The 18,370-nt window shown below is 34.4% G+C and overlaps 2 protein-coding genes across 2 annotated transcripts; both read right to left on the reverse strand.

The window, feature by feature from the left end:
* LOC102580238 (magnesium protoporphyrin IX methyltransferase, chloroplastic) lies at window positions 1-2,079 on the reverse strand. The gene is made up of 2 exons (XM_006341414.2): window positions 1,409-2,079; window positions 1-642 (listed from the first exon to the last, which is right to left on the reverse strand). The coding sequence occupies exons 1-2, from the start codon at window positions 1,982-1,984 to the stop codon at window positions 235-237; spliced, it is 984 nt and encodes a 327-aa protein (XP_006341476.1). The 5' UTR covers window positions 1,985-2,079; the 3' UTR covers window positions 1-234.
* Window positions 2,080-4,025: 1,946 nt separating this feature from the next.
* Window positions 4,026-15,018, reverse strand: LOC102580566 (mRNA cap guanine-N7 methyltransferase 1). Its single transcript, XM_015306200.1, is given in 13 exon segments — window positions 4,026-4,394; window positions 4,860-4,921; window positions 5,047-5,170; window positions 5,632-5,694; window positions 5,828-5,878; window positions 5,983-6,047; window positions 6,434-6,572; window positions 7,223-7,279; window positions 7,532-7,633; window positions 13,490-13,561; window positions 13,676-13,744; window positions 13,817-13,956; window positions 14,760-15,018. Coding segments are annotated over 13 exon segments (1,122 nt in total). The 5' UTR covers window positions 14,839-15,018; the 3' UTR covers window positions 4,026-4,295.
* Between the last annotated feature and the right edge of the window lie 3,352 nt (window positions 15,019-18,370).

The raw sequence follows: 18,370 nt of genomic DNA on the forward strand, positions 1-18,370 counted from the left end.
TGAATCAAAGCCACCAAATGATGATTAAATTTACATTTCATAATATATTAATAATATCGACAAAAATTTTCCAAGTCAGAAGCAGAATCCAGATACATTGTAAACTATTATACAAGTTAGAAACTGAAAAAGTGAAATAACGCATTCATAATAAACACTCAACGGACTTCCTAATATCTAACCAGCAGTGAAGAAACATTGCCAAACAAATGAGATCTCACTTGCCTTTCAATCCTAAGCAGGGACAGCTTCAATAAGCTTTGCAAAGTAAAATTGTGTGGCGATCAAGCCTCTCTTCTTTATCTTCCACCCAGCTTTTTGCAGTGCCCTCTCCACATCAGCCTCTGCATGTAGATATGCTCGTGTAGCCTTTGAAGGTCCAGGGAACAACTCTCCAATTCTTTTTAACAAATCATAATAAAATGTCTTCGGGGCAAAGCTCAGGATCAAGCGATTCTCAGCCAATGATGCAAGATGAGCAATCATACCATCAGCCTTACTTTGTGGGTAGTGTATCATAACATCTAAGCAAACCACAGTGTCATACTTCCCATCCAAACTCTCCAAGTCCTTCACTTCAAATTTTGGCATTACTGGTGCCAGGGATTGGTCATCCTTACCCTTGAACAACTCCTCTTGCGCCTTCATTAAGATTAGGAAGTATTGTTCAGTTCTCAACTCCAAAAAAGCCATAATCTTAATACCAATTACATTCAAAAACAAGTTTCTTTCTTTAAGACGAATCAAGGGCTCTTCTTGAAAGCTAAGATACACTCCAAAGATAACATAAAAGCTGCTGGTGAAAAGAAGAGGTACAGGCCTTTAAGATATTGCATTTCCCGCACTGTAATTAAGTTTGTTCAACCTAAGAGAAGCCGAAACAAATTTCTTATTCTACCACTACTCAAACTGTGATGCAGCAGCATAGGCAGATCCAACTCTTTGAACCTTCGACTGAACCTTCGACTCAAACTACTTCCTCTGTCCTAATTTATGTAGCACGCTTTCCTTTCAGGTCTGTCCCAATTTCACCTTTCAAGATTTAGTAGCAATTTAATTTTAAACTTTCTGTTGACATGTTTTAGATCACAAGTTTAATTTTTACGGTCAAACAGTGAGACAAAGGGAGTATTATTTTAAACATATACGAAAATTTTTCTTAAGATTATTGGAGTACTTATAATTTCTTGATCCCAGGGTCTATCGGAAACAACAACTCTACCTCTGAGATAGGGATAAGGTATACGTACACTTCACTCTCCCCATACCCCGACTACACTGGTAATGTTGTTGTTGTATGAAGTACTTATAATAAATCAACTATGAGGTAATCTACACATCCACAGACATAAAATTTCGAATCTGCAGCAATTATTTAGCGAATAAGCTTGAATTCGACAAAGATCACCTGTTTTTGGGCTTCAGCTACCATGGAAGCTGAAATATCACTAGCTGATACAATGGCACCTTCCTTAGCTAACGGAATCGACAAACAACCGGTCCCACAACCGGCGTCACATACAGTAACTCCCTGCAGAGATCCCTCTTCCGTCAACATTTTCATCACATTTTCAACAGTTTTTGAATGTCCCAATCTTATATCCAACTGCACTTTATTCACATCATCCGTATCACCATATATCTTCTTCCACCTCTGGAACCCATTGTTATTGAAATACTCTCTCACCACCTCCTTATCACCGCCGCCGACCTCCTCCGCCTGAAGCTGCCGCCGGCGCTCGGGGTCGGCGAGCGAGAGAATAGCAGCAAGTGCCGCCACGGAACTACCGCCAAGTACGGCGATAGTCGTTCCGTCCAACGGACCTGTGACGGCGGAGATGTCGGTGGCGGTGGAGAGCGGCGGAATGGCGCAGACGGAGAAGCTCCGGCGGTTGTTTGGCTTTGTGCATTTAGGATGATGGAGTTGGGGATTAGGGTTTAAGGCGAAGTTAACCGGAGAAAACAGCGGCGAGGAGAAAGCCATAATAGTTGGAGTTGAGTTAGAGCTAAATTTGGTGGTGGTCGGAAGGTAGTTGATGATAGTGTGGAATCTCGCGGGATAAGGATATGATTCGTTGCCATTCGTTAGCGTTGGGTCCCGTTAGTCAGCATAATTCAACCTTCTAATATGTAAATACGAAATCATAATAACTCAGTTGGTTGACTATTTAACCTTCGTTTGAGTCACCGCTTTTTGAAAAATTACTCTTGTGTAATTAATTAATGTTAGAACACTAATTTGTATTTGTACAATGCTTCAAAAGTAGTATCTTTTTATTTTAAGAAAAGAGAAAAGTTTAGCTTTTAAATAATATTAGATATTACTCAAAAGTCGCCTCAATTCTCTAAAATAAACCATAAATAAGTACCTATTGATAGAGTTTAAATTATATATGTGGTCACTATCACTACACAAACAGAATTTATACCATTAAAGAAAAAAAACTTCTTAAAAATTTGACATTTATAATTTTCAAAATAAAATAAATCTGCCACCATATGTGAGATTTGTTCTTAAAAGAAATCTTTAAATAACTTAATTAAACTCCATAATTTAATAGTAGGATTAGATAAGTGATGATTGGATAATTTTTTTGATGTATAATAAATAAAAGAAAGACCGAGAGGGGCGTTTAGTTCACATAATTTGTGGGGATTATAATGTGGTAATCAGTAGTGGAGTAATTAATAATAAATGGAGAAGGGCCTAAAATGCCCCTAAAATATTTGAATTGGTACAAAATTACCCTCCATCCACCTATCGGCTCTAAAATACCCCTAACGTCCACCTTTTAGCTCAAAAATATCCTTATGTCTAACGCATCATACTCATTAGGTGGATAGAGGGTAATATTGTATCAAATCTCATAGTTTAAGGGAATTTTAGGCCCTTTTCCATTAAAATAATTTGAAATTACTTAATATATAAGCCCACATGATTGACTTGATTTTGAATTTCATAGTAAATTTAATATTATAAAAAGGTTATGCGTCTACTCTCTACTCTTCCCTCCCTGGCCCTTCACTTCCTATCTCTTTCATTTTTTTTCTATTTGGATCTTGTCCACCATTTTATTTTTATTTTTCAATTTATGACAAACAAGAGAGAAAAAAAGAGGAAAATAATGATGCATTCATATAGAAATAATTAGTTCAATAAAAGATGACTCAATTAAGCAAATATGTACAAATATTACATTTTTCTTTTGTGTGTACCCAAAATTAAAATAAATTAATAAAAATAATCATTTCTCTTATCCCCACCCTCATCCCATCGTGACAATAATACTAATTAAAAGAATATAAATATGTGATTTCATTTCAAGTTTGAGTCTCAGATATCCTAATTAAGAATAAAAGAAAAAATGAACAAGACATTTTGATAATTGAGAGAAAATTTTATATCAATGAAAATAATTTTTTTTTAGATGAACAATAAGTCGGGGTAAGTATGGATTTTAGTTGGATTCCCATTTATGAGTTGGGTTACGTTATAATAAATTGGGGTCGATTTAAAATAGGCCAATAGGAAGATATCATGAAATTAATTATTTTTTCAATATTTTTTTCAAGTGTATCGAGTCAAAATATAAAACATAAGTGGTTTTATAGAAAATTAGAATTTTTAAAAATATCATTTTTATTATTTATTTGAGAAGGGTTTAAATTTGGACCGATCACATTAAGCAATATAATAAATAAATTATTTAATAATTTTACTTTAAGGGAGCTATTAAAAATAAGGGCAAATATGAGTCAAATGATTAACATCAAGGGTATTTTTGAACCGAAAGGTGGATGTCAATAGTATTTTAGGGCTGATAGGTGGATGAAGGGTAATTTTGTACCAATTCAAATACTTGAAGGGCATTTTAGACCCTCTCCGAATAATAAATAGATTGTTATGTAGTGATTAATAATGAAGATATTGCTATTGTAATGATTATTGTTAAACAATAATTACTTACTTTAAGTGCATTTTTATCTTTACAACAGTCTAAATAGAAACTTTTGCATATTTTCACTATCTTTTAATTTAAAAATGCTACATAAAATTTACAAGGTAGTAAGTAGGTGCACGTGGACACACATTGCACTGGCTTCTTTTAACTATATATGCTGGAGCTTTATAGCAAGTTGAAATTTGTAACAAATGATTAGGCCAAAACTATCTATAGTTTTTATTCTGCAAAATTGATTAGCAGCTCGATTTATCGACTCGAAAAAGGGGCACATTTTGTTGACTTGTTCCTCTTCCTTGCAGATAATTCTTCATATGCCATAACAGCAAGACACTACACTGCACCATTGACATTCTCGATATCGTCTTTAGTCAAATGCATCTTGCCTATGTCTCGTCTAGAATTTCTCTGTATTTGATCTGGTTGCCCTCTCTGCAAAATAAACAAGATTTTAGCCAAGATCACAATTACTATATTTGTCATTGTTAAGTTTGACACATATTGGTGCCTAACATGGTACCTACACTATGACAGCAGAAGCAGAGCTAGAGACCAAGTTACGAGTTTGGTAGAACCCAGTAACCTTGGTCTACACACTGAAGTTGTCTTAAATCCATTTAATATGTACAAATTATTAATTTAGAACTCAATCATTTGAAAGAGCTCGAATTCTAAACTCATAAGCTTCAAATGAGCAACCCGATTGTGCCTTACATGTGCTCTACAAGCTGCACGTAATCTTTCTTCCCAACAAGTCCTAGTCCACCTCTGTATGACTTGGTTAAAGGGATAAGGTCTCGTTCGTCAGGGACATGCTGGTTAGGCCCCCTAGTTCAGTTCGCAGATTACTGTTTAAGAAACAGTGGTAATATTGAAACATGAATTAGGCTTCAGTACCTTTCTCAGAACAAATGTCAAATAAAGGTAGGCTACCTCCCATTCATCTGGTGATAGAGTACCTGTTGTTAGCAACACAAGTCAGAACACAAGCTGGAGGAAACCTATAAAATAAGGCATCAAATATCACAACATTACTTCTGATGAAACATCACGTAAAATTCAGAAACCAAAGAACTAAGCTTACTTCGGTCTTGGTTCCCATCACCTAATGCACCGAGCCTCCTCATAAGTTCAATGAACTCTGGTTTCTTCATGTATTCGTCTACAAATATGTGGTTATTCTTCACAAAAACTAGCTCAAAGTCGTACTGCATTTAACAAAAGAAAATAAAACTGTCAGAACAAACCAAAAAGGTGAGAAAGAACTGCATGCCATGGACCCATGGTATTCCTGAATGCTAACAATGATATGTCTTCCTAAGTGGCAATCCATTAGATATCAATAACTATGCCTCATATACCATACAAAATATATCTCCGACTTACTAGAAGGATTTGTGTGATATGTAATATACTTTCCTTAATTTGTGACTCATAACTAGCATTAGAGAGCTCTCAATCAAGAAAAATCCACCAACTCAGTATAAAAGAGAACGTACCATGGTCCGATTTAAGGTAAAAAAGGTATCAGTTCCAAAACGGAACTTATAAACCTATGGTTTCCCGTTTTCGTTTAAAGAAAAAGGGATCTACATAAAGTCAGAAAGCAAATGTCCTGTGGGGTCATAATATATCCAAGCTATAAACAGGGGGTAAAGACACTAAATACCTCTTCAGCCAATGCCTTGAAGATGTGGAAAGGGACAATCCATTCGGGGCAGTCAACAGCATCCTACAGTCCAAATGGAAGCTAAAATTTATGATTTGCAACAAAATGAACAAGAACACATAAACACTAAAAATCATTAGCAATAAGCTTAAAGGATGCAGCAAAGATATATAGGAGAGGCACATGGTGTACACACCTCCAGATGGAACTTGTATTTGATGCCAAAAGGATTTGACGATTTAAATTTCTGTGACAATAGAAGATCTTAGTATACAGTACTACAAATACACAGAATAGAGAACATACATAAATTTCTGTACAAAATTACTAGAAAATGATAGCACAAGTTACCTTCTCTGAAAATTCTTCATCAAAACGTATCCAGTAGACACTATTACCAAAGGTTAGTCATTCAGCTGCAGTTTCACAGAGGAAAGGGACCATATATCAACAGATCTTTAAGACTGTTCAAGAACGGCTACATAACACATTTCAAAAAATTCAATTACACCATCACTCCTCTAGTTTGAGCAATGGAAACGCGATCATATAAGTTAACAATATTAGAGTAATTAACAAAGTACTTGGAGGAATTTCAACGTGACTTATTCCATGATGTAAAAGGCATATACACTAGGTTCTAATCAAGGAAAAAAATCCAGAAGATATTACTGAACTTCAGCCTCTTTTCTTTTAATTGAAAAGCTAGAGATGAGAGTGAACATACATCATAAAGACATCACAGTTTCATATTTATAGTTTCAACAGGGACAAGAAGATCAGAACTGAGCAAAAGTTAAACCTTCTCTTAGCTTCTTGATGATGACATTGGCATCTGGCATTGTTCCAATAAATATTCCTCCAGGTCGAAGTAAAGCTGAGACATTGGCCAGCGCACGGCGTGCACGTGCCTCAGTAGACCACGAATAATGCATAGCAAACTGCAAATTTTCAAGTTCTCTTTGTTTACAATTAACTATGAAAGTCCACCTAAGACAAGCATGATTTACAGGATAAAGTGCTGTGGCCTCTCCAGCTACTATGTAGAGGCATCCAATTAGGAGAACACTGTACATCCAATATTTCTTCAACCTCTACGTTCCTAAGGTTTTTCCATTTCAAACTTAAGAAAGATGTGGATTATACTAATAGGAAAAGCTTCTGAGTACACTATTAATTTTCAAGGTTCATCGGAAAAATAACTAGTAAGGATGCAGGACAACCAAGATAGCACAAAGGAAACATCTAATATAACCTGGAAGCAGAACATAAAAGCTTGAGAAGAGATATTTATAAGGGAAACAACAAATCCAAAACACCTCAAATTTTCTCGTACCAAGAGAAGTTGTCTTATACAGCGCTTCAACTCATAGAAGCATGTATCTCTATTGGCTATGGGATATCAGAGAAGGAGTTCAATTAAGCCAGAAAACAAATAGATGGTACGGCAGATTTCTAAGGGAAAATAATACTTGTAGTCACTGAGAACGAAGTCCCAAACTATGTAACGAAGTCTCAAACAATGTATTTTACCTAACACCCTGAAGAACAAAGTTTGCTATATTATACGAAATACAGGATACTGACATACCTGGCAGCTACAAACATCAAAAGGTGCATCATCTGCTAAAATCCGGTCCAGACGAACCTGAAAATCACCACAAAAGATATCACTAGTGTCATTGCCCACGATTTTCCAATAAAAGCACAAAGCAATTTGGTATATCAGTAGTTTAAAGCAAATGCTGATCATCACTATACATAAGGTCCTAGTACGTCTAGGAAATGATACATCCAATATTCCTGATGTTTACGACGAGAAAGAAAGCAACAAAAGCTATGAAATTTCAGCTCCATCTGCAAAAGCGGGAAAATTTGATCATGTGGTTAGCTGATTTACCTCATAACAATCTCCACACATAAGTCTGGCAGGAAATGAGAACTTTTTGCGGCGCTGATGGTGATCTGCATCACCATTGTAGCGGGTTCGGCAGTCTTCTATCTTTACATAATTCAATGATAATATCAAAAGTCAGGCTAGCACTCAAATGCTGTAGAAAATAAATAGCAGACCTAAAATACAAGAATTTAACAAAAAATATATAAAGAAATATAACCTTCTAAAAGATGAATTTTCGTTTCCGTAAATAAAGGAAGAAACCTATCATGTAATCTACTAAATGGAGGACTCATTTAAGAAATGAAAGCATCTCATATGCCTGAAGCATTTAGGACTGTGATGTCAAGTGGGTAGAATTTAAGAAAAGTTCTGTGACCTTCAAGTAAATAATCCAGATTAACCTCCAACTAAAAGGCAAAAACTACAATTTGATCAACATTTAGCAAACCAATAAGTTTTCCCATTTATTAAAAATTCAATAAAAAAGGAATCCATGGAGATAGTTCTGCCAGAGACCAATGCTCAACCCTCATCTTGCAATAAACAATTATTTGCAGGCAATATTCATTAGTCACGAGTCCATTTCATAGGATTATCTATAGGTAAAACATCTTTCCAGATTATAAGTGATCAAATAACAGATTGCATGTTTTCTAGAAAGTCTTATAAATAGTTCAATAAAATATAAATAGCTCACTGAAAGGAATCTAACTTGCAGCATGTAAACATATGACACTTAAGATTAACTCAACCCCAAAAGCTAATGAGGGGGAGTTTGCGCAAATCCATATAAGCAGACCACTAGTCATTCCCCAACCAATGTGGGACTCTAACACTCCCTTCACGCCCGAGGTCCACAAATATGGGTCCCGGCCGTATCTCATATAATTATGTGGGGAGGTTAAACGAGTGTAATTTTTTCTCGATATTGGATTAACTTTTGTGATTGCGTTGTTGAGTGATGGATTTGACATTGTAGATGGGGTATGTAAGTTGTTGATATGGTACATCAAGTGCATGATACCAAAAAGTTTGGTACAAAGGTGTTTGATACCGAGGAGGTTGTGTGGTGGGGTTCTGTAGGTTTAGAGACATGTTATAAAGTAAGGGTGGATATGGGTTAATTCGGAGACTGAGTATTTGTTGGAGGCATATAAATAAAGCTCGGTTGATTTTGAGGATAGGAAATAGGATGAGTCGGCGGAGGATTATTTTGAAAGGTGGCCCTATTCTTAAAGAGGAATCGACTAAAAACTTAACTCATTTGCACATACCAACTATTTCTTCTTCTAATTCCATTATTTTCTGCTCCAACCTTAAGATCAACTCATTTGAAGGATATTCCTCTTTAAAAGTTCCAACCATTTCCGTGATATTTGTTATCAATCATCTTTCTCTTTCCTTTGCGTTTCAAACTAGGAGAAGAATGAAGAGCACCTTTCGATCGTTTGTGGTAAACCATAGTGTATAGATCAACCTTTGGGGAAGAGTAGACAAAAATAAAAATCAACAGGAAACCAAGTCAGAATATATTGAGATAATAAGCACATTGTTTTGCTAAAATAAATGTCCTAAATGCAAGGAGCCTCACTGAGCCAGAGGTAGGCCTAAGACGACAAATAAGTGATGCACAATAATAAATTCAAGCCTTATTTTGAAGTTTAGAGTCAGAAAAAGAAGCTATTATTTATTAAATAAAATTAAACTATTACATCATGATAAGAAAACATAAACAAAAATAAACTAAGGGGGAAATGGGGTAACATGGAAAAGTAATCCTATAAATTAGAAACTTTGAAGATATTGATCCCAAGAGCTTGGCATCATCTGCTCTCTTATATCTGGAGTGACTTTATATCCATGGTTCGACAAATTGCGTGCCCATATATTCTCTCTCATCGGCGAGTCCAGGATATCCTTCTCCACTTAATTCTCTACCCTCAGCCTCTTTCGAAATCCACATGTACAAAAGGGTCGTCGTGCACCCATATTTATGGCCATCACCCTCACCCACCTTCGAAGTATGTTATGAACTTGTGGATTATTTGGTCCATAATCATAGTGATTTGTATTGGATCACAGTGGTATCTTGAACCTGTCCAAACTGACGGAGTACTCGAAGAGAAGCATATGGTTGAACGTCCTTTAAGCCAATAAGCTCAATGAAATAACGTTCATCACCTCTCACTATGGCACAAAGGGTGGACAACCAAAAGAGTTTCCATTGAATGTGATAGCAGTTAAGTCCCTTAAAAAATATGAGCCAATTTTCGACTCCCATGGGGGACGATGAAACATTTCATTCTTCTTGGATGACTATCAATTTTGTTGCCTCTACCTTTGAAAAGAACTATCATGTCGGATCGATTATAGAAGTGTTCAATAGCCCACAATTCTAGTAAAAGATTGCATGAAAAATATTCTACCATTGACATATGCAGACATACTTCTCATTATCTCTGCCAATATCATGGACACTATAATTTTCCTAGGTTCGTCCCTTCCTTGAGCTAACGCACGAATCACGTGACCCAAACAGGTATCGATCTTTAATATTTCTTTGGGAAAAACTAAAGAACCCAATAATGTAATGACAAAGGCACTCAAGTGATATTTTTCCCATTTTTTCAGCAGAACAATCAAATTCTCATTAAAAAATTGATGACTATCTTTATGACCGAAGCGTGAATACAGAAAATCAAAAGGATTCCACCCAAAATCTAAATAGGTTAATGTCAGATTGTATTTCATTCCCACATTCTCTAGAAATGTCTTTGGTGATTGTTTATAGGGTACAATCATTTCACACTCACGATAAGACAAGCCACTAATTTCTTTAATTGTCGGTACTAATTCAAAATCACTAAACTTGAAGACCATCCTCGAAGGGTCCCGAATTTCAATATAGCCTTAATCAGGTGATGGTTAGGTACGGCAAAGATGAGGAAAGTTAGGCCGCCCAACAAATTGCAAATCTTTATTTCACGGTCTTTTTTTATGTCATTCCACCAATCTCTTAGCTTATGACTCACTTCTACGATCATTTGCGGAATGTGGAGAGGTCATGACTCTGCAAATAAAACAACAAACAAATTCTAAACTCCATTTTGACATAACTTGGCTTGAATTAATTAGTGTGATCACACTGACACTTGGCGTGAATATTATGTGTCAATGTGATCACAATAATTAATTCAAGCCACATTATGTCAAAATGGAGTTTAGAATTTGTTTGTTGTTTTATTTGCTGAGTCATGGCCTCTCCACATTTCGTCAACCCGCAAATGGTTGTAGAAGTGAGTCATAAGCTAAGAGATTGGGGGAATGACATAAAAAAAGACTATGAAATAGAGATTCGCAATTTGTTGGGCGGCCTAACTATCCTTTATCTTTGTCATACCTAATCATCACCTGATTAAGGCTTTGCTAAAATTTTGGGTCCCCTCGAGGATGGTCTTCAAGTTTAGTGATTTTGAATTGGTACCGACAATTGAAGAACTTAATAGCTTGACTTACCTTATCGTGAGTGTGAAATGATTGTACCCTATAAACAATCACCAAGGACATTTCTAGAGAATCTGGGAATGAAATACAATATGACATTAACCTATTTAGATTTTGGGTGGAATCCTTTTGATTTTCTGTATTCACGCTTCGGTCATAAAGATAGTCATCAATTTTTTAATGAAGAATTTGATTGTTCTGCAGAAAAATGTGAAAAATATCGCTTGAATGCCTTTGTCATTGCATTATGGATTTTTTGGCTTTTCCCAAAGAAATAGGAAAGATCGATACATGTATGGGTCATATGGTTCGTGCGTTAGCTCAAGGAAGGGACGAACCTAGGAAAACTATAATGCCCATGATATTGGCAGAGATAATAAGAAGTTTGTCTGCATGTGTTAATGGTAGAATATTTTTCGAAAGATGCAACTTTTTACTACAATTGTGGGCTATCAAACACTTCTATAACCGATTTGACATGATAGATCTTTACAAAGGTAAAGACAACAAAATTGATAGTCATCCAAGAAAAATGGAATATTTCATCGCCCCCGTGGGAGTCGAAGATTGACTCATATTTTTTAAGGGACTCAACAACTATCGCATTCAATGGAAACTCTTTTGGTTGTCCACCCTTTGTGTTATAGTGAGAGGTGATGAACACTATTTCATTGAGCTTATTGGCTTAAAGGACATTCAACCATATGCTTCTCTTCGAGCACTCCGTCAGTTTGGACGGGTTCAAATGATACCACTGCAATCCAATACAGATCACTATAAGTATGATTTTGGACAAAATAATCCACAAGTTCATAACACACTTCGAAGGTGGGAAAGGGTGATGACCATAGATATAGGTGCACGACGACCCTTCTGTACATCTGAATACTACATGTGGATCTTGAAAAAGGTTGAAGATAGAGAATCAAGTGGAGAAGGATATCCTGGACTCGCCGATGAGAGAGAAAATATATGGGCACACAATTTGTTGAACCATGAATATGAAATCACTCCAGATATAAGAGAGCAGATGTGCCAAGTTCTTGGGATCAATATCTTCGAAATTTCTAATTTCTAGGATTACTTTTCCATGTTACCCCATTTTCCCCTTAGTTTATTTTTGTTTCTGTTTTCTTATCATGATGTAATAGTTTAATTTTATTCAATAAATAATAGTTTATTTTTCTTTACTTCTTCTGACTCTAAGCGTCAAATTGGCAAAATAAGGCTTGAATTAATTATTGTGCATCACTTATTTGTCGTCTTAGGCCTACCTCTGGCTTAACAAGGCTCCTTGCATTTAGGACATTTATTTTAGCAAAACAATGTTCTTATTATCTCAATATATTCAATGTTCTGACTTGGTTTCTTGTTGATTTTTATTTTTGTCTACTCTTCCCCAAAGGTTGATCTGTACACTATGGTTTACCACACACGATCGAAAGGTGCTCTTCCTTCTCCTCCTAGTTCGAATCGCAAAGGAAAGAAAAAAATGATTGATAATAATGTTATCACGGAAATGGTTGAACCTTTTGAAGAGGAATATCCTTCAAATGAGTTGATCTGACGGTTAAAGAAGAAAATAGTAGAATTAGAAGAAAAAATAGTTGGTATGCGCAAATGAGTTAAGATTTTTGGTCGATCCCTCTTTAAGGACATGCATGGGTGACCGTCCTACCACAAATCAAGCCACTTTTCAAAATAATCCTCCGTCAACTCATCCTATTTCCTATCTTCAAAATCAACCAAGCTTCATTCATATGCCTCCAACGAATACTCAAGTCTCCAAATTACCCATATCCACCCCAAATTCATACACATGTCTCTAAACCTACATATCCTACGCCATACCTAAAGAATCTCACCACATTGCCTCCTCGGTATCAAACACCTTTGTACCAAAGTTTTTGGTATCATGCACCTCTCGTGCCATATCAAATGTCTCCATATCAACAACTTACATACCCCATCTACAATGTCAAATCTATCACTCAACAATGTTATCACAAAAGTCAATCCAATATTGAGAAAAAGTCCATCAAAAATTACACTCGTTTAACCTCCCCACATAATAATATGAGATACGGCTGGGACCCACATTTGTGGACCTCGAAAGTTATTTAACATTTTCCTTTCGTGGTAATTTAAACCCTTACCTGATCACTAATTTCGTTTGACCTTTTAATTTAATTCATTTGGTAGTTAGTTTAGAATGGTGCCCTAACACGCCTTTAATTTGTTAGATGACGACTCTTCTTTTTTAAATCCTAAAAGTGTTGTCACGTCGTTGCATTAACCTGTTTTGTGAAAAATGAGGCGCGATAGGAGAATTGCTCAAACTCATATAAGCAAACCAACAATTTATTCCCTTACTAATGTGGGGCTCTAACCCACTCAAACACAATAAAAGTGCAGAAAAAGCGACAAAAATATATTCATCTAGGATGAACTTACCGAACCATCGGCAATATCAATGCCAACATAATATCCAACTTTTGCTTTATCCCATTTAATGAGATCACCGCCCTGGTGCAAGCAGAAAGATATTGAAAATTAGATGCATGGGGACTTGTTTCTTACCACCTATAAATTGTATCAAGTAATGCCAAATAATTAGGGTATACAATATGCAAGAGGTACCTTCCCGCAAGCAAGATCAAGAACTGCATCCCCTCTTTTAGCATAGAGTTGAATCAAGACACTCTTGATCTAAAACGCCAGAAAACCTCATTAGCAATGAACTATGCAGAATAACCATGCCCATGGATAAAGAAGACATACCCAATTGTTAAGTTTCTTTAAGTGGATGATAGGACTTGCTTCACGCTCTTCAAGAGTTTGGTTGGTCCTCGCACTGTAATGATCAGCCACCTTCCTGGCAAAAATTTTTGTGCTCTCATCTTCCAGAAAATGAGCGTCGCCTGACACCAGTTCAAACTTACAATCAACCACAATAAAAAACCCAGCTTCTAACTTCTTTTATCCAAAAGGTAACAACATCCTAAAGTTTTGCATCACAAGTTCAGTCTTTAGAGCATGTTACATTGCTTTGTGGCATTCCACCAGTTGTAGCAAATACTTTGGCAGCTAAAATGACAGTAAAGCTTATTACTAATGTAAAAATGAAAAAAAAACAAAAAATTCATATCTATACAACTAATAATAGTACTAATAAAATCAAATGAGGTTTCTATTAAAAGAATATGTTCTCTTCTAGGTTATGCTTAAGAATAGTAAATTCACTAACTTTTTGGGTACTAATCAGCAGTGAGAACATATATGATGTATCCATATCTACACAAATAAATGGAAATAATCAATTGAGATTTGTCCTACAAGAAAATATGAGAAAATCACCTTCTGGGTTGTGCACTTGTGCTTCTATAAAAGTAAAGTTTCTAACTTTGGATTGACTGTGGTGTTCGGACCAACTTGCGCTCACCCAGACTATTTCATCAAGTACTATTACCTCCCGCCAGCCGCCAACACAGTAAATAAAAGTAAAGTTTCTAACTTTGGATTGACTGTGGTGTTTGGACCAACTTGCGCTCACCCAGACTATTTCATCAAGTACTATTACCTCCCGCCAGCCGCCAACACAGTAAATAACAGCAAAAACTCTAGCTTTATTGGGTTAATTAATTCAAGAATGTATCCATATTATAAGTAAAAAATAAGAATCAACTAAAATTGATTTGTGTTAAAATTAAAAGGAGAAAATTACCTTCAGGGTTGTGCTTAAATTTGGATTGAGGAGGTCCAAAAGAACTTGAAGATGGAGGCTCTGAGTGATCTCGCTTCATGATTAGAAATCAAGATTCAACAACACCTATCTGATTTTGACAAATTTGACAAGTACAGCGGCCTAAAAAATATTTTTTTCCAAATTGACCATTCATGAACAGTGAGAGAAGCACAGGGAATGAGGAGGAGTTTGAACTTTTGACAATATTCTTGTAATCCCTTGCAAACCCAAAAAAGGAAATTGTAAACAAATAAAAAAGAAAAGGTTGTTAGGGTTTATCCTTAAATTTTCTATCTATTTTAATTTTATAATAATTGATTTTTAACTCAGAAATAATTTTTTTATACGAGAGATTTTGGAAAAAATTCACAAATGGAGTATATAATTATCTAATATAAATGGTAACAATATAATTCAAAAATTAGTTAGTGTTTGACCATGAAAATAAAAAATAAATTCACTTTATTTGAATTTTTGAAATTAGAGTCGAAGTTTGAAGATGTGTGTGTAAAATAGTATGGGTGAAATATCAATGTTAGTGGTATTAACACAAGTAAATGATAATACTTTGAATTGGGGCAATCAAAATATTTAAATATTATTTTGTATGCAATGAAATATCAAATGCTTATTTTAAAACTACGCTAAATTTCTAGCTAGTCACAAATTTTAATAACAATTTATTTTTAAAATAGCTAAGAATATTTAAAAGAGATTGACAAATTTGCAAAGACGAATTGTTTTAGAATGAGCTAATATAAGTTACTGTTCTAGTGTGTTCAATCTATTTTTCATTTTTTTCATATTTAATTGGTTTAGATATTTTTAAAATGAATATATTTTTCTTAATATGACTTTTCTACTAAAAGCGAGGGGAAATATTTTCCTAAATTTTCTTTCAACCTAACCTTCCCACCCCCCACTACTTAGGGTCTGTTTGGAAAGCCACCAGGTTATTGGAATTGGTGTAATTACTAGGGTAGTAATTATCAGCCTAGTAATTACACTGATCTGTTTGGTTGGCACAGTGTAATTACACTGTAATTACACATGTTTTGTTTGGATGCACAATTGCAATCATAAAATTATAATAAATTTTAAAAATAAAAATTAATCATTTAAAATTTATACTAGACAAATAAGAAATTTTATAAATGACATTAAATTAAATATAAGATATATATTCTTTTTTTCAAATAGACTAATTAATAAACATATTTACTGTAACTAATATTATGAAAAAATAATTGATTTATATTTTTTCAAATTAATATATTTCAATTGAATTGATCGTAACAACTAAAAGTATGAAAGTTTCTACGAACATTGTGAAATGCATGTTTGATAAAAAAGATAGTAATATATAAATAAAATATCATAAATTATTAAATGTTTGACAAAAATATAATCTATCAAGTCTAATTAAAAAATGAAGTGCAATGTAAATTCAATATTACTAAAACAAATGAAACTGAAAATATAACATAAGTAATAAATTACAAAACAAAAAATTTTAACATAATACTCTTATAACAAATTTTAACATAGCAATAAATATGATTTATTTTTATTTCTTCATAATAAAGAAAACGTAAGTCTATAACCTTACTTAATAATAAATTGTATTTTAATTTAAAAATTAGAATACTAATAAAATTATGCTAATGAGAAAATAAACATGGCATAAAGAAATAGATAATACGAGAAAATTACATAGAATTTGAGAACAAGAATAAAATGAAATATAATAATATGAAATAAAAAATAGACTTTTATAAATATTTAGAATAATAAAAATAAAAATAAAAAGACCCCTTGCCAATTACGCCAATTACCTACTGACCAAGTAATTACCTGTCCTTCCAAATAGGACAAGACAGGGTAATTACACCAATTACACCAAATCCAATTACCAGGGTGTCCTTCCAAACAGGCCCTTAATCTACCCAAATTCACCAACCCTGTGCAGTTAGCTCCTCGACCTACCACCTTGTAATGTGACCTACCCTACCCCCACTCCCACCCTCGACTAACTTAAGATTCAATCCATGATCACTTGATTTGAGGCTTGGATCGATCTAGGGATTAACCCAAGTCTTAATATGAGCCTCTCACTATCTTGGGATTCACAATCTGAACCCTAACCTAACTTTGAACCGACACGGGACCCAAACCTGAATTGACACAAAACCAAAACCCCCATCAAAGACTCAATAAAAAAATTGGGTAGGTGTCAAGTTAAGGTTAGGTCTAAGGTCAAAGCGGATCTCAGGGTCGAGTCTCAGAGTGGGGTGTCGAGGTCGAGTCGAGGTTGGGTGTCATGTCTTAGTAATCCCAATTTCGATCTCAAGGTAGTGATCGGATCTTGATCTTGAATCATCATTGGGGTTGTAGTCAAGGTCATGTCTCAGGTCAATATTGGGGATTGGATCCTCAATCGATGTCAGATCGGAATGTCTAGTCCTTTATTGAGTTGACACATAAGCCTAAATTCGAGATCATAATATTCGCCTAAATTATATCTAAATATCTTTAATTTTCTTTTTACAATCGAACACATTTTCCTTTCCTACTAAACACACCCTCAAATAATCATATATATATATATATATAAAAGAGAATCATAGGCCCGCCTACGTGGTGCCACCACAAACCAAGATTCCTTTTTAATTTATATATTTACAAAACTAGCTTTCCCCTTTCATGAAAAGTTGCGACTTTTATGAAAAGTTGTGACTTTTGTGAAAAGTTGCGACTTATATGAACAGTTTTGACTTTTATGAAAAGTTGAAACTTCTATGAAGAGTTGCAACTTTTATGAAAAGTTCTGTCTTTTACTCCCTTAATTCTATATTAACTTAAGCTTTGAGCCCTTTTCCACTTTTCGAATTAACTTAAGTTTTCAATCTTCAAGACTATTTTTAAAATATTCTTCCAATTTTACCCTTTAAGTTAGTATTGGAATTAGTTATTATAATTAATGTTTAGTTATTTTTGACAATAATTAATAAGGGTAAAAATGGAAAATTATGTTCAATTTATGTCCTAACCTACTTTTCTTAAAGGGTGTGAATCACCTCAAAACTTAAGTTAATATGGAATGGAGGGAGTATTAAAGGTTATTACCATTCCGAAGGGTTGTAACTTTTCCAAAGAGTTGTGACCTTTTCGATAAGGCACAATAAATATTTGTTCACACTACCCTATGTTGTCTAGATATAAATAGAGAGATTTCCTATAATTTTAAAACAACGAAAATTCTGAACTTCTTCTTCTTAACCTGCACAATTAAATATTTGTGTACAATTTTTTCCTTCCTGTTTCATCCTATTGTTACAAATCCTAGTATATTTTTTTTACCGTCATTAATTTATGCTTATGTTATTAATTGTTGTTTTTGAGTACATATTTTAAATTTTGTTGTTTATGTTTCTGCAAAGTTATTGTTATAAGTATTTGTTAGTACAGATTAAACAACACACGTTTGTTGAGTATTCACACAAATTTTCTCTACTGATCATGAAATTGTTGAAGGTACAGTAGAAAAATTTCTTAAAGATCTATACTATTATTTGTCATTATCACATAAC

The sequence above is a fragment of the Solanum tuberosum genome, unplaced genomic scaffold (genome assembly GCF_000226075.1).
Source record: "Solanum tuberosum cultivar DM 1-3 516 R44 unplaced genomic scaffold, SolTub_3.0 scf00026, whole genome shotgun sequence".
Lineage (NCBI taxonomy): Eukaryota > Viridiplantae > Streptophyta > Magnoliopsida > Solanales > Solanaceae > Solanum > Solanum tuberosum.